The sequence below is a fragment of the Triturus cristatus genome, chromosome 1_2 (genome assembly GCF_964204655.1).
Source record: "Triturus cristatus chromosome 1_2, aTriCri1.1, whole genome shotgun sequence".
NCBI classification, from domain to species: domain Eukaryota; kingdom Metazoa; phylum Chordata; class Amphibia; order Caudata; family Salamandridae; genus Triturus; species Triturus cristatus.
Window position 1 is genome coordinate 966,127,097 of NC_140580.1, and position 25,080 is coordinate 966,152,176.

Sequence of the window (25,080 nt, forward strand, 5' to 3'; positions counted from 1 at the left end):
TCCGAGACGAGCAGTTTTCTTCATTAACTGTGCAGCAGTCTGTGCAGCGTGGTTAGTTCCGCACTTTACTCCCAGGACATCACTAGATAGTATGTCCCCAGTTGCCCTTAGGATGCACTAGCTCAGAATCACCCAGGTGGAAAGTGTTCCGCGTGCTTTGCTTTTCGATGAGTTATGTGGGTCCTGAGCCCTCATGCATCCACTCTGCCTACCCGGACTATTGGGAGCAGTCTCCCATGCAGCCATTTGCAGAGCCTGTTCCCTTGAAGAATTTGACCGTCTATTTCTGGATGTACATCCGTGTATTCCTGAGCATTTCCTCCTTTAATTTGATACAAGCCATCCACCTTTCTTTACTGCCTTTCTGCCATGTAGGAAACTTGTCCTTCAGAAGTGTCCTGAAAACTCACCTGTGGATCCCAGAATTGGGGGCGGGTAGTACTCCTCTGCAGCGCCCAGAGCTGGATGCAGATGCTGCTCACCTGAAGCCCCCAGAACTGAGCCGGTAGTGCTCCCTATGGTCTCAGAACTGGATCTACTCTAATGATTCTTCACGTTGTTCCTGTCAGTACGTCTCTTCATAGTCTGTCCTCCAGTTATCGTTAAAGACAATGGCATTATTGGTTAGTTAGGCTCTCTGACAGATTTGTTGGAAAAAGGTCAAGGCGGGGGAGGGGGTGGCCTCATCACCTTATTCGGGGGTGGGGGATGCCATTATGCTACTGGGACAAGGGGAGATCATTTATTTCCAGATGTCCCAAAAGCTGTTAGTCACTGCGTGAAGAGCAGGTTGAAGTGTGGTAGGGTAAGCTATCGAGTCTAGTGGTCTGTGAAATGGGTATTTGCGGCCCAAATGAGTGATGCTGACCAACACCCGCTAGTGCCTTTGCTCCAGTCTGGGTGGCAATCCATCTGTTGTGGTATATGGTGCAAGCCAGTGCGCTTAGTGTCCTGCTTTTCAGGATTGCCACTCATGCCCATGTTTTTTCACGGTTACATCCACGGTTTTCCCAATGCCCTCTCTGGTTTTGCTTGAAGATTGACTTGTTGCTGTTGGGTAATTGGAAGGAAACATTTTCATTTGTGTACAAATCAACATAATCTTGGTCTCCTATAAATTCGTGGACTTCTGTTTTCAGCAAAAGTACATGCCATGTCCCCTTTGTCCAAATATTCCTTAGGAGCTCTGTATTGCTTAGGGTGCTATTGTAACCTGGTTCCTAAGAGCTAAACTTATCTAACAGTGTGTTCCTCACTACTGCATCTGTAGTAATGCTGAAGGAACCGGACCACCTCAATGATGAGACATTTGGAAGCGGAGCACCTCAACAAGCACTTTTGCTGGTACAGGCAAAGCTGCAAGTGATCAGTTTCCTTTAGTTTAGTCGCGTGCCATACGCAGTCTGCACAGGTCTATTGGTGCTCCACAACTTCTGCTGGAGGTGGAACATCGCTCCAAGCTCTTAACAGATTCCACTAACTCGGGGGAAAATGTTACGTCACAGCATCTCCAGCACATTTCTATCATAGTTCACTGTAGCACTTTAGAGTGTGAACACTTTTCACAAGGTTTTGGGGTTGTTTGATGGAGTCTGGTTGATTGGTGCTGGTTCGTAGCAAAGATTGGTTTGTTAAATGCACTGTTTAATAAAGATAAACATTGGTCAATGTGAACAAAAGATCCATTCTTGTTTAATCTTTGTAAAGTAGTTTGTGCATTGATGCGTGTGTTGAATGATTTTGCAGTTAATCTCAACCTATAGGGATGAATGGTTGCGCTTGTCTGTTGGCCTCTTCAAGCTCTGCTCTATAGACTGTAATCCTTATCAAATTTCCCATCTACCTCTGGAGAGCTGATTGGGGCATTTGCTCCCACTCTCTCTTCCTGTGACCTCCCTTTTGCCCCTCTCTGACACTGCGATATGTCTTAGGCTGTTTTTTTCATCCAAGCCCCTACTTGAGGTTGGTCTGGCCTCGGACCCTCCCTTTCTACAGAGTTTTGGGGCCCTCGATTTCCCACCCACTTACAGAGCTGCACATTTGTGAACACGGACCTCTTCATGGGTCATCGCGAAGTGTGTGCGTGCATCTGCCAATCATCCCCATTGCTAGTAATCTGGAAAAGCTGGCTCCAATCCGTGGGTGGCCAGGGAAATCTGGCAATAGACTTCATGTGATAATTTGTTGCATGTCAAAGTGGCTCACATGGGTCTCTGTTGGCATCACTAGTGGCATGTGTAATTTGCTTCCCCCTACACATGTCTAGCTATTTTTTGTATTCATATTCCCATGCGTCTTTCCCAAGCTGATGGAATGTTTTCATGCTGAGAAAGTGATGGGTGGGATGTGTAATTTAGTCTCCGCCATAAGTAAATTCTCAGCTACATTATTTTCTATATATTCCTGGCTGTGCCACTTCAGATGGGGACTAATATAATGCAAATTAGGTTTGGCTCTGCCCCAAGAGACAGTCAAGCTCTAAGCAGAAGGCCATAGTCCCTCCGAAAGGGGACACAAGCAACCCCCAAACTACTTGAGCCTCGGCCTCGATCACTGCATGAGCTGCAGACAGTGCAGCTGTGAAATGGTGGCAACCATGGCTTCCTTGTTTGAGCTGTGCGTTCCCGACCTCATGCACTATATAGGAGAATGTCTGAGTATGTATGCTGGTTACAGTCGCATAGCCCTGCTCTGGCCCAGCGCACACGGATATATCGCCAATCACGCCTAATGGAACCACTTGTCAACCCTGCCTTTGCCATCTTTGTGCTCTAATGGCCTAACTTACGAGGAGTAACGAATGGACACGGTGGGCCAACTTGAACTGTTTATTCAAATAGTGTGCTTGGGAGGTTCGAAGAAATAAGCTGTTTATGCCTACAGAGGTCGCGCCTCGAGGGTTCGTCGTGCGTGGGCCCGGCCGCGAGCCTCCCGGCCTGCTCCCTTGCTGCGCCGCCGGGTGGAACGGCCCATGCAGGGCAATGCGCCCGAGCCTGCACGCAGCAGAAATTAATTAAAAGCGAACACACACCCTGCTTGTGTTTATTTTAATTTGTCAGGGCAGCAGTGCCGCCCTCCTCGGGCGCTTTCTCGGCTGTTTGCTTTGGCTGTGTCTTGGCAAGTCGTGGTGTTTGGAGAGCAGGAGGCGGCTGGGGGCGGGGTAGGCAGCAGGTCTGTTTGATCACGTTGGTTCTGGAAGCGGAAGAAATGTCTTTTTGAAATTGTGATATTATTATTATTGAACTTGTCTCCCATCAATCGCGCTTAATTGGCTTTTTAGACAGCACAGAGGTGAAGGTAATACAAACAGATTAGTCTACATTACGTAAAAAAAGAGCACGGGCGATGCTCTGGGTGTTCGGACAGAGCCAGCCTTTTTAGAAGTAGGTTATTCCTGTTGATTTTGTTGAGAACCTTTCTAGTGAGTCAATGGAGCGAAGAGCGCATCTGTCGAAGCCATTAAAGATGCTGCCATGTTCTGGGAGTTAAGACCTGCTGCAGTGCGCATGCGCAAGCCCGGGGTAATGTCCAAGCTGCAACTGAGCACGCGAAGTTGCAGCACATGTGCATTGGGCACATGGAACTAGGGTATGAGCGCACACCTGGGCGACAGGATTGGTTTATGGCATTACATCTAGGAGATACATTTATGCACACCTGGGACCATGGGTTACCTCTTGAACACTACCCGAAACCCAGGCCTGCTTCTTTGGGACCGCAACCTTGAACCCTGGGCTGGGCGGGGAGCTCTCACCTTAGAGCCATAGGTGACCCATGGGTTGCACCCCTGGGGAGCCAGGGCTGGGTTGTGTGGTGGTGCAACAGCCCTGGGGAGCGAGGGCTGGGGTGTGCAGCGGTCTCTGGGGCGCCAGTGTTTGGGTGTGTGGTGGTGCGCCCTGGGGCTCCAGTGTTTGGGTGTGTGGTGGTGCGCCCTGGGGCTCCAGTGTTTGGGTGTGTGGTGGTGCGCCCTGGGGCGCCAGGGTTTGGGTGTGTGGTGGTGCGCCCTGGGGCGCCAGGGTTTGGGTGTGGTGGTGCGCCCTGGGGCGCCAGGGTTTGGGGTGAGGTGGTGGTGCGCCCTGGGGAGCCATGTTTGGAGTGAGGTGGTGTAAGTAAGACCATGGAGATCTCTTCTGCCTAGTGAAGATGTACAGACGTAAAAAAACATACCTCATGATAACACACACATCTGTGCCTTTGTTCTGTAGAGCAATACGTGCAGCGTGAGCCAATCTGTAAGAACACGAGTGAATGGTCCCCTCCATTACCACTGTAGGTCGGACACTGTGTTTACAAAGATATCCGAGTTACTATGTCATGAAAGCTATGTTTGTAAAAGTCTAGTTACTCTGGAGATTGTTGGTCACTAGCCCAAAGGGAACCATTTTCTTCTCCAGTCCTGTAAACCTTGGACCTGTCTGCAGGATTGTGGCCAGTGCTCTTCAAGGCCATCTGTGCTGCCGCAGTGTGGGTACTTTTGGTCAGATGTGCAGTGTGGCCCATGGGCGGTATTTCCTGAGTGTCATAAGAGACCAGTAGTGGACACACAGTACCTGTGAAATACCATGTTGATCAAGGCCTTCCACGTTCAGTAATACTGCCCATCCACCATGTTTGGTGGCTCTGCATTCCCTGGTCACTATTTCCTGAGTGACCGCTGAATGTGACACACCTTGTTGCCCAACGCCACCCAGGTTCATAAGTTGGTTGGTATTCTATGTGTTGGTATAGCCAGGAGAGAATGTAGCCTTAGGTTAGAGCGCCGACTTCGAAGCTGGGGAACCGGGTTCGAGTTTTGGCAACAACTCTCAACATCCTGTGATTCTGGGCAAATCACTTGCCTAACAAACAAAAAAATGAATGTGTCTTCATGTAACGAAACTGGTGCTCACGTAAAGTGCTCGGATAAAGAAGTCTCGGGTCTAGTTCGCGCTGTATAAAACGCTTAATAAAAGAAAACAAAACCTAGCTAGGAAGCTAGAGGGCACGTTTGGGTGACTATCTTCTGATCGTGCTAGCAAGCGAGGAACACGCATACATTTTACAAAAATTACATTTCACATCTTTAGGCGCCAGGAATTTAAGTGATTTCCTCCGAATCCCACTGGTAGCCAAGCACCGAGTCCTGGATTACAACCTGGAGCCCCAGGTTCCAAAGTCAGCAGCTTTAGCCGCTAGGCCATGTCTCCTAATCTATACCATCAGGTGGCTTGTTCCGTACACATAACTCCCAACTCTTGTCCAGGGCCATGCTCATCCAAGTGACTGCACGTGCTCCAAGTCACTCACTGGGCTAAAGTGTCCTCCAAGTCACCCCTTACTATTGGGCGAGATGGTGCACTCCACTACAGTCAGTGTGAAAGGCACTCCAGTCCGTTCCCGGTTCATTCAACAGTCCTACACCTACGTGTCCTCCAGAACAACCTGCTGAAATCTTACTAATGATGAAACTAGGCCAGGCTTCATCTTTAATTTACTAACAAACTGGAATAAAACTCCAAGCGCCATCCTTGGCAGTGCTAGCATACCAATGACGCGTGACATTGAAACACATTCCCTAACCCCTCACCTCATATAAAAGCCCCATGTCCTCTCCCACCTTTAGAGCAGGTTACTGCAATGTGGTTTTAAGAGGCTGCAAGGTTTTCTACAGAATTATGGACATGCCTGTTAATTCATATTCTCCTGCATATTCCTCAGATTTTAATTTAAAAAAACAGTTTCTTGCTCAAATGGATTAATTTACTAAAAACGCAGTAACACGTGTTACTGCGTATTGCAAGGCCCTTTGCAAAAGTTGGCTGGTCACCTTTCTCTTGCTTATTGATGAATTTGTATGTTAAACTGATACCAAGGCGGTGAAACCTTTTCCCAGACAGTGTGAACCTGTGTAAAAATGACAAAATAAGGAAGCTATATCACAATGTGCTGCATTATGCCACATAATTTGGCTTTCCTTGCTGCATAAATTGTTCCTTCCCTGCCGCATAATTCCAGTAAACCAACTTTTCAGTAATTCCTACAACAGTGAAGCAGCTCCACTACTTGCAACACCGTTTAGACATTGGAAAGGGAACTGAGCTGCCCCACACCTCCCTGTGCCTTCCATACTAGCATCATTTAAAAAAAATCTATTGTATTTATTTCGTGGTTGGTTAGAACATTGAACCAAGTGTTTACCCCTCTTTTTTATTTTATTATAAAGATATTGGTTAATTGGGCATTCTGGACCTCTCCACTTGCATTGGTTCTGGGTTTGGGAGGCTGCCTTTAACTCCATTATGCCCCTCGGAGGCCCTAGCGGATAGCATGTGGCATGCATTATTATTAATCTTCACCTGCCTCCCCAACACTGCCCCCCCTCCCCCCAACTCTCCCTTAAACCAAAGTGTCGAGTTTCAGGGCCCACTTTCGCGGGTTCCTGGTCTTCAAAGCCTGTTTAGAAGCACCTGAAAGCGTTTAACCCTTTGTACGACCCCTGTTTGTGAAACACGATGACCGCAGGTTCTTTATTTTGGGCACATCAATAACACAAAATAGCTGTGTCATAAGGGCACGGGGCCAGGGCAGAGATGGGGAGGGGTCCGGTGGGGGAAGCTGGAAGCTTGGCAGCTGGGCTTGATTTTAGGTTGAGCCTTGCCCAGAACGTCTGTTCCCCTGCTCCGATGTAGCTCAAAGGAGCCCTGTTGCATCTTTTAGTTAAGTGTTCTGATAATTCTACATTTTGAGTATTCATTTAATCGAGTATAGATTGGTCATCAATCGAAGATCTCTACACAGCCATCTTTTGGTACTAGGGCAGAATGTTTACCTTCAGCAGATCTTTCAATGCCATGACCGTCATCAAGGGGGACCTCCCCATGGTGTGTAGATGGGCTCTTCATACAATCCCAATGTTGGTGTTACTTTGTGGCAAGGTTCCCTCCGTCATGCACACATTTCGGTCATTGTCATGAAAAAGGCTTATGCTCTTCGTCGATTTTGACACATCCCAATGACTCTATAATTATATATACTTTTTTTGCTTCATGATCCTTGCACATTTCGTAGCGCAGCGCTACTCCATTCTTATTATTTTAAAGTGTTGCTTTCCCACCTATTCAAAGTGCAGGGTCTTTATCGTAAAGTGCTTCTCTCCCCTTTGTAAAGTGCTGCTTTTCCCCATCACTTTTCTTCCTTCTCTACACCCCTTTCATATCCATTTAGCGTCTGCCCCTGCACCTCCATTAATTGCTGACTCCACTGCTCAGCCCTCCATATAAGGTGCGGCTTGCTTGTCAGGTGTGCATAGAAGATAATCTTCAAGGAGGGCTCCATGCGTTGTTATGGAGTGCCTCGGAGGCCTTGATGTGGTTTCCTTCTTGTGGTATCTGATAAAGGAAAAGCTATTGAAAGACGACCGTCCTAATATACATTAATGGCTATTAATAGCCTTTTGCAATCAACCCTGTAAGACGTTGTGGCATCTCTGGCACAGGGTATACTGTGCATGGTCAAGCCATCTTGAGTGACCAGCAAGGCATGTTTGACCCAGCTGGTGCTTTGCCCAGTCACTGAGCTCCAGCACTGACTGGTGGGGCAAGTTCAGCCCCACTATCCCTGGCCGCCTTACCTTTATTGATAAGGTGAATAACTGATGCAGAGCAGTCTAGGTCTCGGTGCTTGACACTGTACAGTGTCTGCACTATTACTGACGAGTGAAATGGCTTAGCCACACCATGCGCTCCCTTTAGTCACGGTTTTTAATCGCAGCCCAATGAGTCTTGTGCTTCACTTCCTTATGTCCACTTTTTTTTGTTTGCGTTTTTGTTATATTACATAAGATCAGCACGAACCAGTTGAGGATCACCAGGTTATTGTCCTGGCTACTGAGATGGCATACAACCCAAGGTCGCAGATCCCGATCTTGGGCGGGCGGTCTCGTTCTTTAAAGGTTGTTGATAGTTTTGCTGTGGACAAGGGATAAATACACTGCTCATTGGCAGAGGGCTGACAGCGAGCACCATGTAAAGTTTGAGTACGAGTTACGCCGCTGGTGTTCAGAGACTAAAGGGAGTTGGGAATGGGTACAGGGTCAGAAATGAGGGAGTTGGCCATACAGTGTTAATGGTGCTGTAGAGGTGAATTTTAATCTATTTCCTAATTTCCAAAACAAGACACTAGCAAAAGTAATTGCCTGGAAGCCGGCCAGAGTAACTCGTTTGGCTGATTTTCTTCTCGTTTCTTTGCTTGTGTGCATGCGGTGTAATGCTGTATGTCATGTTGTATTGCTTTGTATACCACCCTTAATCCTGTAAAGCGCTCAGATACCCTCGCGGGTCTGGTTTGCGCTCTATAAAACTATAATCTTTCTTTTTTTGATGGTGGCTGGGTTTTCCATAAAGCACGACTGTCAGACCTCTAATTTTGTGAATCACGAATGTAGCAAGTGGGAGCACAGCCTTTCTCATGGGTAGTTTTCTGCCCTGGAGCAGTCTAATTTTTTGGGTTTGAAGACACTTTAAGCAACAGGCTCTTGCTCAGTGTGTGCTCACGTTTGAGCAGTCTGAGCAGTCTTAGTCAGTCTCAATAGCCAGACCAATTTAATGTATTTTGCCACTTTTAATTCCAATGTTTTTGATTTCCACTTGTTTTTTTTTTTAAGTTTAAAAAATGCTTGATTGAAGAAAATTAGAGAACAAAAGGCAATTACATCAGATAAAGATAAACATCTGAAGGTCAATCAAAGCAATATACAATGTAAGGATAATGAACATAAGCTTGAACTGCAATACATAACTGTAATGAAACCAGTGCATTTTAATTATAAGAGGGAAAGAAGAAACAGTAAAGAGAAGGAATAGAGAAAATGTAACAAGGAAAGGGGGGGAAGGAGGAAAGAAAGGGGGAGGAAATTATGTGGTGATTAGAATTAAATAAGTTGTTTATAGATGGATAATAAACGAACAATTCTAGTCTGTAAGGAGGTTCATAGTTGCGGATCCTAGATACAGGTTGATCCATATCTCTAGATAGAAATGATGTAAGAGTTGACCATAATAAATGATTTGCACATGATTTTAATGTTGGAAAAGTGGACCGTTTTTAAAATGGGTTAGAGCCAATGGAATACATTCCGGACAGTGGTCCACCACTTATCAGATTTCTGATCATGGACATCTGCATGTTTGGTTTGGGAGAGCAGGTGATGGATAATGTATTCTCAAACTTTCACACCTCAAAACGAATGCCAAGAAAATGTTGTCTGATTGGTAGGAATGTTTGACTTTGAGGGACCTGCAGTTGGAAATTATGTAGCAGGGGCAAGCGGTGGGTATTGTGGTCACAATAGGGGTTGGCATTAGACTGGTCTGAATAGTGGTGTGATGGACCAGGGTCACTTGTTCAAAGTGCCCATTTTAAGCTGGGAGTGGATAGGCCGTGGCCTAAGATGCTCTGTGGTGATTGAGTTAGAAATAAGTGGTAACAAAGAACGGAGTGTAGCAGGAGATACGCAGTGTTGGGGATTTGAAGTTGAGACTTCTAACGAGGGATGGCTACCATTTGGTATTTCATTTCTAGTTTGTTTACTTTGCAAGCAAACTTGAGTCAAGTTTGCGGTCTAAATTATGTTGTCCCAGGACCTCTTCAGCCTTCCCTTCCAATAGACTGAAGCACTGGGGACAGAATGGATCCCTGGAGCACCTTGGCACGGGACAGATTCAGATTCTGACCAGGGAGTGGCCTGGCAGATGGACACATTTATTTCACAGTCCGTGATGTCAAATAGTGGGTCCTTTTCCAACCACAGCCTACAAACCAGACCTTGATTTGAACATTTGCCATTTGCTTGACCTCTCTTGACCTAAAAAGGGAAATTGGCTTTTAAAACACTCCAGTCGCAAAGGAAGGTCATTCCTCCTATGCTTTTCCCATAGATCCACTCCCTCTTGTGTTCCTTTACTAGATCCAGATCCCCCTTCTGCTCCTCTGCTGTAGCCTGATCACCGGATTCTCTTCCAGATCACCTTCTGCCACTCTGCTAGATCCCCTGTTTTTCTCAATCAGACCAGAACCCTGTTCTCATCCACCCGTGGAATTTCCGTCATGTTCTAATCCCACTTCAAATTGCATCTTATGGCTCTAGTAGATCTATCCGTCTCTCACCACACTTCCCCGATTCACCCCACCATCCCTGGATCCTCCTCCTACAGTAATCCTAGATAGGATCCACTACCTCTTACAATCTTCCCATACTGGATCTCATCCCTGTCCTCTTCCTCCACTGGATTCCCTCTTCTTTTCCTCTGCGAGATCCCCTTTTTTCCTCCACCAGATCCCCCCCTCATTCCCCCTCTTCCTTCACAAGATCTCCTTTCTTATTCAGCTCGGTATGCTCTCCCTCTTCTCTTCCTCCACTGCATTCTCTCAATTTTATGTCCCACTGCCAGTAGTATCTGTCCTCGATCTCCACCCTTTTCAGATCCTCCACTCAATCCCTCCATTGCCCTCACCTTCTGCTGAGCCCCTCGCCCCCTCCCCGGAATCCTTTCAGCTGTCATCAAATAAAACTTCATTTTCTTCCCAGATTTCTCCTTGCGCAGCGCCCTTCCTTTTTTTTCTAATAAGTATTTTTAATCAATAAGGGGCCACCTCCCACGTTTCACCTTCAGCTGCTGTCGCTTCTTTATTGCTTTCAGGGAAAAAATAATTTTACCTGTTCAGATACCCGGCCCCGGCGTGAGATGGAACGCGCTCCCGCAGTCCCTCCCTGCTCCCCTCTTCCACAGACCCCCCCTTTGTTCCCACTGTTTAGCCTTTCCCGTTTTTTTTTTTAAGGGAGCTCTAAGACAAATATTAATTAGGAGACATAACAGGCCTTTCTTGTTCACTAAATTACTATTTGAATTAAGATCGAAAATTCATTAGCAGCCCTTTATTAGAGCGGAGCCGGGCTGGGCGCGCGCTCCGGCGCGCGGTGTCAGGGAGCCAGCGGCAGGATATTAAACTCAGGCGGCATCAATTACTCTGCGAGCCAGAATAATAATGGATTTTCAGGGAGATTTTCATCTGTTGGAAGAAAACATTTAATAAAGCAGCCGTTCTCACAATTTAATAGAAAGTTTAAAGGGATGCTGCGGTGGCGAATGGATGTGTAATTTCGTTACCCCCCCGCCCTCGGCTTCGCACCCCCCCAGCACATCTGTTAAGTAAACTGCAGCCTGGGTAGCTTTTAGGGACTGTTTGTTAAAGCTCATTCCTATTGAAAGGAAATTATTACCAGCCGGCGCAGAGGACTGTGGACGGGGTGGGGGGGGGGGGGGGGGGGGGGGGTTCGAGGGGCAGACGAGAATGAAAACTAATTTATCGCAAGTCAATCAATAGGCGGCAGAAAGTGTTGACTTGGTGCCGGGCCCGGCCGATGGGTAATTGGATGGGGACAGGGGAGAGACGGTGCAATTGCCTTTTCAGTCTCCAGTTGCTCTCTGTGCGGAAATGGTGTTGTCAGAGGAGCCGGGTCTCGTGGTTGGGTTGTCAATGTCTAGTCTTGGTGGCAGGGCAGTGAAGGAGTGGGAGCGGCAGTAGGGCCGCCTTGCTGCATTCCTGTCCTCTGCACCTTCTCCACTTCCAGCAATGTCTAGTCGTCATCCCTTCCCTGGGCCCTATTCATAGCACTGGCAGCCTCTGCCCAGCTACCATCAACATGAGCCACGTGGGGTCTCCTAACAGCACTTACTTGCCTGTCAGCCAGACCTACAAAGGCCGAATCGTGCCTGTTTCCCGGGCACCATTCCAACATACCATACGTCCCATATCTATCTGTAGGCTCCATACCCTAGCTTCTGAGGCCTGTATCCCAGGCCTGCCCTGATGGATGCTGGTCTTTGTCCTAGCTCCATGGTAACCACCAGCAGGAATTGCCAGTCGTTCATCTCCATTAACCCATGGCTTCCCCCTGCAGCCTTTGCCAAGCTCTCGTCCACTGGGTCCTCGTGGAATGTCTAGTCTTTGCTCCGGTTTACAGCAGCATCCTTTCTGGTCTTGCTTCAACTCTGGCTCCATGGCTGTTTCACACTGGCTGACCCAAGATCGGAGTAACGAGACAATGTCCCCAATCCCTCCGCTGTCCTCACATAATTAACCACAGTTGCCATTTTGATTTGTGTCCTTGAAATCTAAGCAGTACACAGGATGCTGGTGTGTTGTGGGCCATGCTGCAGTGGACTATATGAAGGGCCCTTACTACCAGTGAGGTTCTGGAAAAAGTGAATGCAAACCTCCCGGTTGTTTGAGGTGGGGAGGTGAAATTGCAGCCTGTGGTCGCTTAGCTTGAAGGCTAATTTGTAGACCATGACAAGCGTGGAGGCCGTCCATCATTAGCGGCAAGTTGATCTGCGGTGCATGTGGGGATCCTGAAACCACCCTTACAAGGATGTCTCCTAATGGACTCTATGGCTAAAGATCCTTTGGGTTCTGCTTCCAACCAGGTCTTCAGTTCGAAGCCGTCTTCTACCCGTCCCTGGACTCGTGTTAGTCTAAATTCTTGCTGTCATCTGATTTATGCCTGGGATTGAGGCTCAGTGGTGCTTGAAGGCCCAGAGGAGACCATTTGTCCAGTACCGGAGGGCCTCCGGGACATCTGCAATACATGTAGTCCATCCATTAGACATTGGGTGGAGAGGCTTTCCAAAAGACCATGGTATCCCTTGCATGGGTTGACACGAACTCCCGTTTTGGTGCTTCAATGGCTGGGAGCCCTACAGAGCACCCTGTGCCTTGGGATTAGTCTCGGTTAGGTTGGCATCCTAGTATGTACAGTCAAGCTTTGCCATCTCGCAAGTGGTGCCCTGCAGCTCATCCTTTGAGCTAGGCAACCTTATGTCACTTGCCAGCAAGCAGGCAAACTGATTGCTGTGGGTTTGTGGTGACAAACCCTTCAGCTGTGCCTTCAGTTCAGTTTTTGCTGAGGACTGCCATCTCTCCCCAAAACAGCATGTTCTGGATTTAAAGCTTGTTGAGGCTGAAAAGGCTTTGCAGACTGTGCTGGCCTGTGCAGTTATTTTGCATGCAGTGCACTCCTCCATACTGTTATCGCATTTCGTGTGATTGGATTAACCTTCCTCCGAGTACTATCATTATTCCATACATTCATGACTGCAGCAATAGCCCTCGGCTTGTACCGTATAGGGGGTGCTTGATTGCTTTAAATAGATTTCAGAGACTCTTGTGCATGTTGTGGAACCTCATGCCCTATTTTGTGTTCAGGGAACCCGCAAACCTGTTACTGTTCAAACCCTTGTCTGAGGGTGGCTATTCGAGGGTTATTTAAATAGCATTTTTTCATTCCTCGTTCTGTTGTGTTTTCGTATGCTTCACGTATTTAACCCCTGCTTTCTAACATCTGTCCTTTATTTTCAGGTTGTTTGGCAACACTGGCGCGTGCAGTGCATGTGGCCTGTCCATTCCAGCAAGCGAGATGGTGATGAAGGCCCAGGGAAACGTCTACCATCTGAAGGTGTGTATTCCAGGCGTCTAGCATGAGTAGGGCGATGTGGCCTTGGGGCGAGGGGGAGGGGATTGGGGATGTGGGATGAGTAGTTTAGGTGCACGGGTGAAATGCTGCTGTGTTGAAGGCAGCACTGAGTGTACTATCTAGGTTGCAGGCAGCAATGGATGAGGCTTCAGAGGTTGGACTGATGGATGGTCCTGTGTCATTTGTAAATTCTGTGCATCACTTGCTTCATTTCAGCTGCCACAGACCCCTCTGAAGAGGGATGGGGGCCTAAAAGATTAGCATTTGTGAACCAGGTCTTCGGGTTCTTGGAGTCCGTTATGCTTCACTCTCGTCTGGTGTCACTTTCGCCTTCCTTTAAGTATGGCCTTGATAAGTAGTTACGTTCTATGTAGAGATGCCTGTGGTCCTACTGCTTACCAGGATGGGCTTCTGACCCGTGGGACAAAGGTAGTGGAAGACTGGTAAACCAGGATCTCTAGATTGGGTATTCCACCTTTTCCTTCTTGTTGGGCCTGCCAGAGAAGCTTTGCCAGTTTTTAGGTCCTCAAATTTGGCTGGAGGATGCTGCCCAGTGCTTCATCACCAAACACTGACTGTCCTGTTGACAATCCATAAACTTTCATTTGCCACTTTGACTGAACACTTTTTGCGGCCCTGCATTAAAGAAAGCTATTACCACAGAACTTCTGTTTCAAGACTTTTTAGTTGGAAGGATGTCTTCCTTCTATTGAGTTGCAGACAGTGGATTTATCAGCATGGCAGCTGAAAAAAAATATCCGTTCAAGCATCGCATTTTCATTTTTCAGGGAAACACCATAATGTGTCTCCACTAAGGGATATAATGTTTTCCCATAGCCTGTGACTGTTTTTGTAGTGGTGGGAGTGATATGCATCACTTGACATGTCTATAGTGTAGCAAGTGCTGATCTACTTATGTTGGCGATAATAGGAGCGGCGAAGGAAGGGGGGAATACATGTTTGGGGTGGAGAGTGAGCAGGGTGTGGATTGGTAGGGTCTACTGGCTTTGTTTGTCGTGGTTCTGCCCAGACCCTTGATTTCCTAAGTCGAGTATTTTGTGGTTGCTCTAGACATAATTGCCTGGGTTAGGGAGTACAGAGGAGTCTGCAGAATGCTTCTAGAACTGCATGTTTTAGTGGAGGACGCACTTTTGAGTACTCTTCTTCAACCCCCCACAGTGCTTCACATGTGCCACCTGCAGAAATAGACTGGTGCCAGGCGACCGGTTTCACTACATCAACGGAACAATCTTCTGTGAACGCGACCAGCCCAACGCACATCTAAACGGACACTTAGGCACACTCCAGAGCAACCCTATGCTGTCTGACCAGAAGGTGAGTACCCGTGCGACTCTGTGGTAAGATGGTATGAATGCTTTCTGCAAATGTTGCCTGTGAGGTTGGAATTCAGTCTTTCCTCCACTTCTTAGACAAGACTCCCTCAGGATGCCTTCCCTTCGTTTTGCGTCTTTAATCAGTCTTCCCCATGTCCCCATACTATATAAAGCTGTGTTGCCTCCATATTGCTATGGCAGTCCACCTCCCCTACCCAGATTTAACCACCAACCTTGAAAGCGGTGTTGCCTACCTACGGCAAGCTATCTTCCCCATTCCTGCTTACCAAACACCCTGAAGAGGTGTAATGTTTGTGTGGAATCCTCTCACCAGCCCCAGCTTTCACTTCACCGCCTAAAGTTGTTGCCTCTGTATGCATACGGATTGCATCTTCCCTACCCCACTACTTACCAAACACTCCCAAAAGTTGTGATACCCCAGTACTCAGTAAGAGTATTGGAATGCATCTCCCAACCCCTGCTCTAAAAAACTGAAAATCTGAGTTTCCTCCATAATGGTGTGGGACTCTTTCCTCTAATAGTGTTGGTTTTAATTGGCGCAGGGGGTCTGCAACCTTTTCTATACTGAGAGCTACTTATGTTCAATGAAACTCCTTGAGAGCTACTCATATTAGTGTTGTATAATTTCAATTTTGTTAGATGTATAATAATTCAACCAAGCAATAGCTTTCTAATTTAAGAAGCTGAGCTGCACACAGGTGAGCTACTCGGAAGTAGCTGGAGAGCTATAATGGCTCCCGAGCCACTGGTTGAAGACCCCTTCTTGGCGCATTTGCGGCATAGCTCCAGTCTCTCCAGAGCTACAATCCGTTCATGTGTTGCTACCAATCTGCCATTTTGGACCGTGTTTTTGCACTTTAGTTGCACTCCAGCTGGAGTCATTCGGGTGTTTGGATCAAGACCGTCCATGTGCAAGTCGAATAGCAAGTATACATTTTGAGAAGCACGATGTCGTATTAAGTTTGGGCACTGAATCTAGCCACATTCTTGTGCCTCTTCTGGCATCAAGCACCCACTCTTGGGTCTCTGGGATCAGGCCACGCGCCTCGACTCTGCTGTCCAGCTAGGGGTAGGCGGCAAGGGCAGCGCGCGCTCATCTGTCCCAGGAGCTCTCCCATTGGAGGGTTTGTGCCACTAACATTCCGACGTGGACCAAGAACAGAATTTTGACGTTGAGCTCCCCACACCTGCCAATGGGAGAGTAGGCGATCCTCAGTAAAAGTTTGGGGAGAGTTGCTTCAACATCCCAGGTTCGCTGCAGCCACCACCGACCTTGGACAGCGCTTCCTGTTTGTTTTGGTGGAGTTGCTATTTTCTCCGCTAATGTGCTTTCTGGTTACTTTGAGGGCAGGCCTGGGCATGCGTTTGACTCTCCAGCCACCCATATTTGAATTACTAATGCAGTTTCCTCTCTCCCCGCTTCCTCGCTCTGTTTTCTTTTGGCCTGTTGGGGCTGGCTGGAGTTGACAACACTCCCGCCTCGGAGCCGCCATAACGAGGCCATGTTTTTTGTTCCTTCCCATGCCCTCGCGGCCCAGCCTCAATTAGTGGGCTCTCCACTTTAATCAGTCGGAGGAGGAGGGGGACCTCTGAAATGACATTGTTTCCCTGTTAGGGGTGCGCAAGGAGAGGGGGTCCGGCCGGCCCCGCTCGAGGCTCCTTTAATTAGGCCCTGAATGGTGCTGCGTAATTGCCTGGATATTGCCCCTTTATGGAGGCGCCCGAGGCCCGCGCAGACCGCGCAGAGCACTTTCCATTAAGTCCGTCTTTGGGGGGGGGGGGGGGGGAAATCAGTGCGGTGGTTCGAACATAAAGGGCCCCTTATCCCCCCCCCCCCGTGGAGCTTCTATGATTAATTGGGGAATTTTAGTCGGTGCCCCTGGACAATTTGGTGGAGTGGGGTGAGCAGGCTGAGACGTAAAAGGGTTATTTATTTGGATTCAGTTTCTGACAAGGCAGATTTATTGCCAGTCAGAGAAACCCTTTTTCCTGCTAGAAAAAAATTTGAAAAACGTATTAAATGACTTGCTGACATAGTTTTCACCGCCGACACTTCAGAAATGCATTCCTCTCCTACTTTTCGTCCTGCTCATCCACCAAACCTTGGCCAGTACATGTCACACACACGTGTCCGCGTGCACATGAACATTTTGTGGGGTTGCATGTACGTACATCAGTGATTTTATATATATATATATATATATATATATATATATATATATATATATATATATATATATATATATATATTCTTGTAGTTGTCATCGTCCATACTGTTGTCCCTCAGATGTCTGACTGGACTTGATGTTAATATGCAGCGTGACTGGAAGGGCCTTGTGTGTCCTTGGTTGAACTGTCACGTTTGAAACTGGGCAGATCGAATGATCTTTCATCCTTTTGAGGTCTGCACTGGCGGTGACCATGCACTTTACTGTGGTCTGTTGCATAGTCCCCTGGAAGATGCTCCGGTGTGAGCCGAGAGGGACTTCTGAAAGAACAGTCTACGTTTCCCAGCTGCGTTGGCCTTGTGCAGTTACCGACACCGTGGGCTTTACCGGAAGAGTTTCAAATCCTTTAGTTTTCCACAGGGAACCATACACTTCTCTTTCCCTTGAAAGACGGTCTCCAGCCCCGAGGTAGCCTTTCTTCTGGTGGCAGATCAACACTAATGAGTTTGTCCTAGAAATGTAGTTGTTTCCCGAGTTCACTGTAGTGTATCTGACGTCATACCCTTGCCATGTTCTTGGTCCAGATGTCCCTGCCAGCAGCTGGACTCTATCTTCTGTGCATGCTTAACTCACTTACCTGTGTCTGCCCATCGCTTGCTTCCTGAGCTTGACTCACTTACCGGTCTGCCCTCCTGTTGCTTCCTGTTGAGTTTGCCCTGGTGCCCTGCGTTCTCCTGCAGCCGGTCTTTCATACGAAGGGCAATGGGGGCAGAGAAATGACAAAACGATGAAATGTGGAGCCTTGGGCCCGAATCCCCTAATTGGAGCCTACTTGGGCGGTCATTTCTGGTAACCTTTCAGCCTATGTATCTATTGGAGCTTCACCTGCTGGCCTCGCGCCTCCCCACACCAATTTTTAACTCCTTGTTACCCCCTTTGCTGTAAAACAATTATTTACCCAAAGCTTCCACAGGCCCTCTTCCCTTGGCGTGAGACAATTACGGAAGAGATCTGAAACTAACATGGCTTCTTGGGTTCTGCGCTTGCATTCCTTGGAATTCTCTTGCTGAGGTGCTATCTTTTTAATGAAACTTTGGAAGGGGTTCATTATGAACGTCTCCTTAATGCAGTTGTATAGTATAAATAAAGTAATTATCTGACTCAGTGGTCTCATCTCACTCTAACTTTTTTAAATATCCATTACAGGTTTGTTAAGAAGATGACAAGATGTGTGAGCCCTGGTGCCTTCTGTTCACAAGGAGTCTCTCCGGTTGTGTTTACTATTTTTTTTTGTTGCACAAAAGTCACGCTTGTGTTGTGGTGCACATCTGCCGTCTTGCCGCTGAACCACAATAACTTATTTTGTAACTGATCAAGAAAAAACTTGATGCATAGTTTTTTATATCAAGGCGGGAGGACATTGAAGAGGAAATGAAGAAAAGGTTGAAGCACCCGGATTTTGGTCCAGCCAAGCGGGGAGAGCACAGATGGAACTTTTCAGCGCTTGTTTGTGCAGAGCTTTTGAGAAGTCTTATTTCTGTGAAGGATGTTTTATAAAGACTAAAAAAAAAAGGGACTTTATCGTTATTTTGCAAGACTATTTCTTAAATAAAATAAATATATTATATAGCCTTAAAGTGACAGTACTACCTATTTTAATTATAGTAATTTTCCAACTTTAACATGCTTCTGTGGCATGCCTTTATCAGGACCAATTCTTTGTGTACAAGCAGATGTTCTGAGGCCAGAATTCCAGGAGGTGCTCTTCTGAGGTTTTCCTCACTTATACCCAGGTATGCAGCTGGTGCGGCAGTATCCATATAGGTGGACAGGCCTGCGTATTGCCCTCTCAGATCTATCTTGAGGTTCCTTACCTGATAAATTGCCATGAAGCAGGCTTCTTTCTGCATCCACATCCTTTGGTACCCCCCAAGTCTAGAGAGGCACATGGGCATACTAAGGCCTGCCCAGGGGATCAACAATTTTGAGATTTAGAAAATTCATGAGTTTTTAGGTCTATCTCTGGTGAAATGTTCCAGCAAAAGTTTTCCCCTGGTACCGTGCATTAATTTTTCAAAATGAAATTGTGGTACATTCTTCAGTTCTTCAAACTTTCTGCCGGGGCTAGTTATACTTTCCTCTGTTAATTGAACGTTGGGCTCACCATCTTCTTCCTGATCCTATCCACAGGCCGCATTTCTCACAGCGATGCCTCTCCCACAGCGGGTGGTTTTTAGCGCCTCTTGATCATGGTTTGGTCTTACCCCTTCCATTTTTCAACATTGTAGTGTTCCTGGTGCCCACCACTTCCAGAACGCTAAACCTCTGGCAAAAGCCCCCTCCCCCCCCCCCCCCCCCATTCTGAGGAGGTTTCTTTGACCAACCTGCTGGCTGACATGCATCTCTTTTTCTTAGACCAAGTTTAGAAAGTTTTCATTTCATGTGATGTGTGTACAAGTACGCCACTGTCTACTCTGATCTTATGAGCACTATAACTCGGCAAGTCCTGAATTACTAGCAAGAACCCAACATCTGGAATAAAATGTTTTCCTGTTTGTAGGAATGAAACCTGACAAGGCACTTCTGCTTCTCATACTTGAGGAATCTGTTGTATATTTCCACAAAGGAAAATGTGGACAATTTAGTATTCTGGGTTTGTGTTTAACTTAAAATTTTGTTTCAATTAAAATATGTAGTACTGTGACTTTAAGGTGTGCTACTCCTCTTAGAATCATTCAAGGGCTGTCACGTGTGCATGAGTTGGTCTGGGTTGGCCAGTGGTTAGCCAAAACGTTTGTTGGTGCTTTGGGCCCCTGTCTTTTGAGGGTCCTTGGAAACCCTTCCAAGTTAATTAGAAGATTAGTCCTGTAGCCGTAAACCACTATAAACCATTTAGCCACTGTGGACGTGCCAAAAGGTGCTCATTGCTAAAACTCCTGTGTAAGATGTGCCTAAGAGCATTGAGAGGTTGACCGATTTAATTATAGTGAAAGTAGGGACACCCTTGGACACTGACACAACACAACCCCCAGGGATCAGGATCAAAGATGTGAGCAAGGCACCTGAATACTTTCCCATCTACTTTGTGGTCCAAGTGTGTGCCGGTCTTGACACATCTCTCTCCATGTCTGTGACAGACCACAGCATTGGGTGAATTTCCAGAGGACTCGGCAGATGAGCTCATGCTTGGTGGATTGTGCTAGATTCTTTATTGAGAATGTTATTTCTAGGACCACACTGCACTAATACCTTTCGTAGGAAGGGTGATTGGGCTACTTCCTTATAGAAGGCTGCGTATCAGGCCTTGGATGAGCTCGGCTTGATGTTATGGTCTAAGGTGACAGTTAGCAAAGATTCTGCCAATGCATCTTACCCTTTGTAAACCCTCTGGGTAGCTGGTGTTATCATTCGTCTCATCCGTGCCAATAAAAGGGAGTAGATTGTGACCTATTGGCAGCCTCAACTCTTTTGTAACTGATTCTAGCATCTCTGCTAAAAACAACCCAGTTATTTTTTATCGTGAATACCTATTCAATCTGTTCTTTTATAGAAAACTTTAGGGTTTAATAACAGGTAGGGTTAGCCAACAAATAAATTTCAAGATTTATTCAGTTGCCTCAATAGGAGCAGCATTGAGTATTTTTCCCTGGACATAATAAATACATTTTTATTTGCTAAGCACAGACCTAGTTCCATCCATCTTCCTGACCAGCGCACTATTGGAAGGAGTGATGAGGGATGCATTCCAATCCCAAACTCTCATGGACAATTTCCCAGATAGATGGTTAATATGCGATGCCCTAAGTAAGTGGGCCTACATGTTAAACACTTGCAGACCGCCACCTTCAGTGTATATATTGTCTTGGCAGGAAAAAATGGGTTGACTCTGAAATAGCTGCCATACAAAATTTGTGTATATCTACCATGTAAAGTATTTTTTCTGTAATTTGTGACCGTTCCGTTTTCTTTTCAATTGTACAGTTTTGTTATGTTTTGTTATGGGAGGACATACTGTATATGCAATACCAGCCGAGAGAGAAAAACTTAAGAGCATTATGTAAATATTTTAAAAACAACAAAGTGTTGTGCTTTTATTGTAGGACTTTTGTCTTGGTTTACCTTTGCCGATGCGTGGGATTCCAAGTTTTGGAATCGATAAAAGCAAACCGCTGTTTAAAAAGAAAATGAAAAAGATAATGTTGCTTACTAGACTGCACTTTTCTTCCTTGTAATCTTTCATTGAATATTAAAAATCAAAGTTTCCATGACCGATGTGCCCTTTTATTTGTTACAGAGCCTTCTTGATCGTCCATAAGTGAATTCTTATTGGATCCTGTAAGGGGTTTATGGAATAACTTGTAGATATATACTAGGTAGTTGGTGAAAAGGATTTCCTACTTATTGCTTTCAAATCCAGTGTATTGCTTATAGTTAAACTTAAAAAAACATCGCAAACTACCATTTCAAACAATGTAAAACGAAGTATGGATAAAAACATTTACCGGTCAGTGATTTATAATTACAGCATAAAACTAGCTATTAAAACAGGATTAATATTACATGGGAAGAAATACACCTATACAACATCCAGTACCTATGAATTCATCATAAAACGTGTTGACCGATTATGCACAAAAAACATTTTCCATAAGAGCTAAGAAATGGGAATCAAACTGACCCATCGTTCATTTGGGTCAAATCTCACAAGGCCATGTAGGACACTTGTCCTCTCTCATCCCGCAACACATTTTTCACATCAATGGAAAGCTTGGGGTTCATACAACTCATTGCTAAAGTCTCAGGACTCCTAATGGTGTAGTAATGTTCCAGTTATTCGTATACTGTGGGCGCAGCAATCCCCTATGCTGTAGTATTTACCATTAAACGAATACACCTTCCAAATGGGGAGTACCTGTGGCAATCTTTATTTTGGAACCGATTCACGGATGTTTTCATGAATCCTGTACAGTTCCCAATGCATATTGCGCCAGGTTTTTCCTGAAGTGTGCACCCGAAAAAAACATAGGGAGTGTAGTGTTACACAACTTGTAATCCTGATTGTCACATTGAGAGCCTAAATATGGGGGTGAATGGCTTATTTTTCTATGTCATAGATATGAGTCACCAACTTGTCTAAAGAATTTTCACACAGCTCACTTTAGAAAGTTTTGTGCATTTTGAACAAATTGGTAAGGAGAAAGCTGTAATGTAAATCCCAGTAGTTCATTTAAAATGCTGAAAATAATTTTTGAGAATTGAAAATCCGTCGGCTTAATGTCCAGGTAAGTGTGGACAGAAGTCCCATAACCATGAGCTTACCAAGTACTGCAGTATTGTGTAGTGTGGAAAAAGGTGCAGGCTATTGGTTTTGGTCTGTCTTAAAGTTAGCTATACCCGTCTCCAGCCTCTCTTTTTGATTTTTGATTGTTGTAAACACAGGAAATCCTAATAAATACGTGTATACCTAGATAATGGCACTTTCAGTCAACCTTCTTCCATTGGTCTGTGCAGGTGCCATTAACATCCTCCATAGCATAAAGCAAGTAAAAACACAGTACAGTAGCTGAAGACACTTACTGGCTTTGCCAACCTTTCTCCTGATGTAGAAAATAGTTGTCAGTTTTGTTTACTACCTTATTTTAAAACCAACTTTATTGCCTTTTACATATCGCTCAGCCATTACGCTGATGGTTGTACAGGTAATTGCATAACATTCTCAGGATCCTTATATTGCATGACGTCTAGTGCATACGCATGTTGGTACTGTCCTTGAGTCCATCCAGCCCGCCCACTGCCCCAATAAAGGATCTTCTATGCAGGTTCAATTTTACCCCCTGTTCCTCTCTCCACCCTGACCCCCCCGCCCCCCCACACACACTGCTGGCTCCTAAAGTTGTCTGAGCTCTGTCACTTCCACCGTTCCTTGTGGTGTGTTTGCATTACTCAGTCGCCTCTTTCCAGGGCCAGGTCCTCCCTTGTCTAGGGGATTTACGTGTCCGCATCTCTCGGGATCGGTGTTGACGATCTCCTTTGATAGCAGTTTGTTTGCACCTTCTGCATTGCAAGAACCCATGTTACCCTCCAGGGGGCAAAACACTTTCTCCGAGTTAAGTTTTAAGCCTTTTCAATTCAAATATAACATTTTGACATTGTCCAATGTCCTTGTTCAATCAGGATCCTTTTCGTACAATGTGAGAGATGGAGCTTTTTAAAGGAGACCTCCAATGTAGAAAAACAGTTCACTATGGATTCCCCCTTCTCCATCAATAGGCATCAAATAAGTTGGCACGTTTGAAGTCCGCTGGATTTTTTTTTTTTAGATCTATTGGGACTTGATACTTCAACAGTGAAATTATAAATCTGTGGGAAGTGAATGGGCCTTTGTTCCAGGAATATGATCCCAAATATGATTTAGGGAGTGAAGGGCAACCAAATATTCAGCTAGAACTGCTACACTGGGCCCAGGTTACTGTGTGTAGGGTTCCTGATCAGCTTGATGCTCCTGGGTGTCACTTTGCGAAGCCCTGTGGCATTGAGATTTCTGGACATCACTTCTCGATTATCTGGACCTCTGTCCCGTGGCTCTCTAAACATGGGAAGGCAATCCTTACCGAGGAACTATTCATGCAGTCTTTTAGCACTACAGGCAGCCACTTCGGGCTTGCTGGCGCTGGGACTCTAATCTCCTAAAACAACTGAATTACTTGGTACTTTAACTTTGTGGGGACTTCACTCGCTTGTGGGTGGCATATGTTGCAGTAAGTTTGGCAATGAGACCCCCCCCCCCCATGTTGTCTTCATGCAAGGTCTGGAGGGAAGTGATATTGTCTGACCAGTATATGCTTCACAACTGGGGAAGATAGCCATGGTTGTTGCCTTGTACCTTTTCCAGAATTTAATTTTACCAATACTTTGAAATCATAAAACCTGTTATAATTTGCAAGACTAACCTGGCTGTAATTAATGATACGCTGCAGGAATATTTGCTAAATGTCGTAGGATGAATTTGTGGCACATCACTGGTGTACATTACGTGTTTCCTTCAAGAATTTTATTATATTCTGATGCCAGTCACCATAGCTATGCTCTTGTTTGATGTTCCTACATCAAATCTGTGATCATGCACAACAAACTTTCATCAAAGAATTTTTATTGGCCTGGTGGAATGTTTTGCTGCCACACTGATGGCAGCTGAATTGGCTCTGCTTCCTGGCATGCCACATTCTGAAGAGCAAATGGAGGCTGTTGCGCTGAGCTCACCAGGCCTCCCAGAGCATACAAAAGATGGCCTTCTCTCCATTGGTAAGAAGGTCCTTTGGGGGCTGTGGGGGTATCATGCCCTGTGCTGTCTCTGACTCCATCTCCCAGGAGCTCGCTGCATATCTCTTCGCTGCTGCGCGTCCCTCTCCGCCATGCTCTTCTCACCCTTTGTCTCTGCCCACCGTCTGCTTCTTTGTGTCCTCCAGATCCCCCAGCTCGGTCTCCATTCACACCACCGACATGGATGCTGGGTCCAGCCTCCCTTTAGAAGGCACTGGAGTGGACTAATTCCTCTTTCTTCTACAGGGACAAAACCTCTAATGCGCTGCTCCATTTACGAGGCCATCCTGCCACACTTGCCAACCCCGCTCTGGCTGTGCTGCAGGCCAGCCCAGGACTGCTCCAATGTTTTCGGTTTTTGTTTTTTTTTGCAAGAGTTGGGCAAACAAAGGGCCCTTAAAGTGCAGAACTTTGTCTTTTAAATTTTCCTTCTATCCCTCCCATGGTGGTTTCTCAATTCCCCGTTGATCTCCTTTAAAAAAACCAAAAAAAAAACCTGGACTACAGTGTGCCTTGCTCAGGAGCCTGCATTCTTCTAATGAAGTATGGGGCTTTAATTGGATCTCTTTGGTAAGTAAATTTACAATGCTAAATGCCTCCCTGCGCATGTGTGTCTCTGTGCGTTAATGGAGAGGTGTTCATTATCAGGGTTTAATGAAGCATTAATCTTTTGCAGCTGAGATTGTTGAAACTAATGAGGCCCACATTACTTGCTGATTGCCAGCCG

At 46.1% G+C, this 25,080-nt stretch overlaps 1 protein-coding gene across 2 annotated transcripts in view; it reads left to right on the plus strand.

The window, feature by feature from the left end:
• Window positions 1-21,301, plus strand: part of LOC146868465 (LIM domain transcription factor LMO4-A) — a 42,326-nt gene extending 21,025 nt beyond the window's left edge. For both annotated transcript variants that reach the window (XM_085610261.1, XM_085610269.1), the window contains exons 3-5: window positions 13,396-13,492; window positions 14,690-14,845; window positions 18,240-21,301. In XM_085610261.1, coding sequence (XP_085466387.1) covers window positions 13,396-13,492; window positions 14,690-14,845; window positions 18,240-18,248 — 262 coding nt within the window. In that variant the 3' untranslated portion in view covers window positions 18,249-21,301. The remainder of the gene's footprint in view (window positions 1-13,395; window positions 13,493-14,689; window positions 14,846-18,239) is intronic.
• Window positions 21,302-25,080: the final 3,779 nt, after the last annotated feature.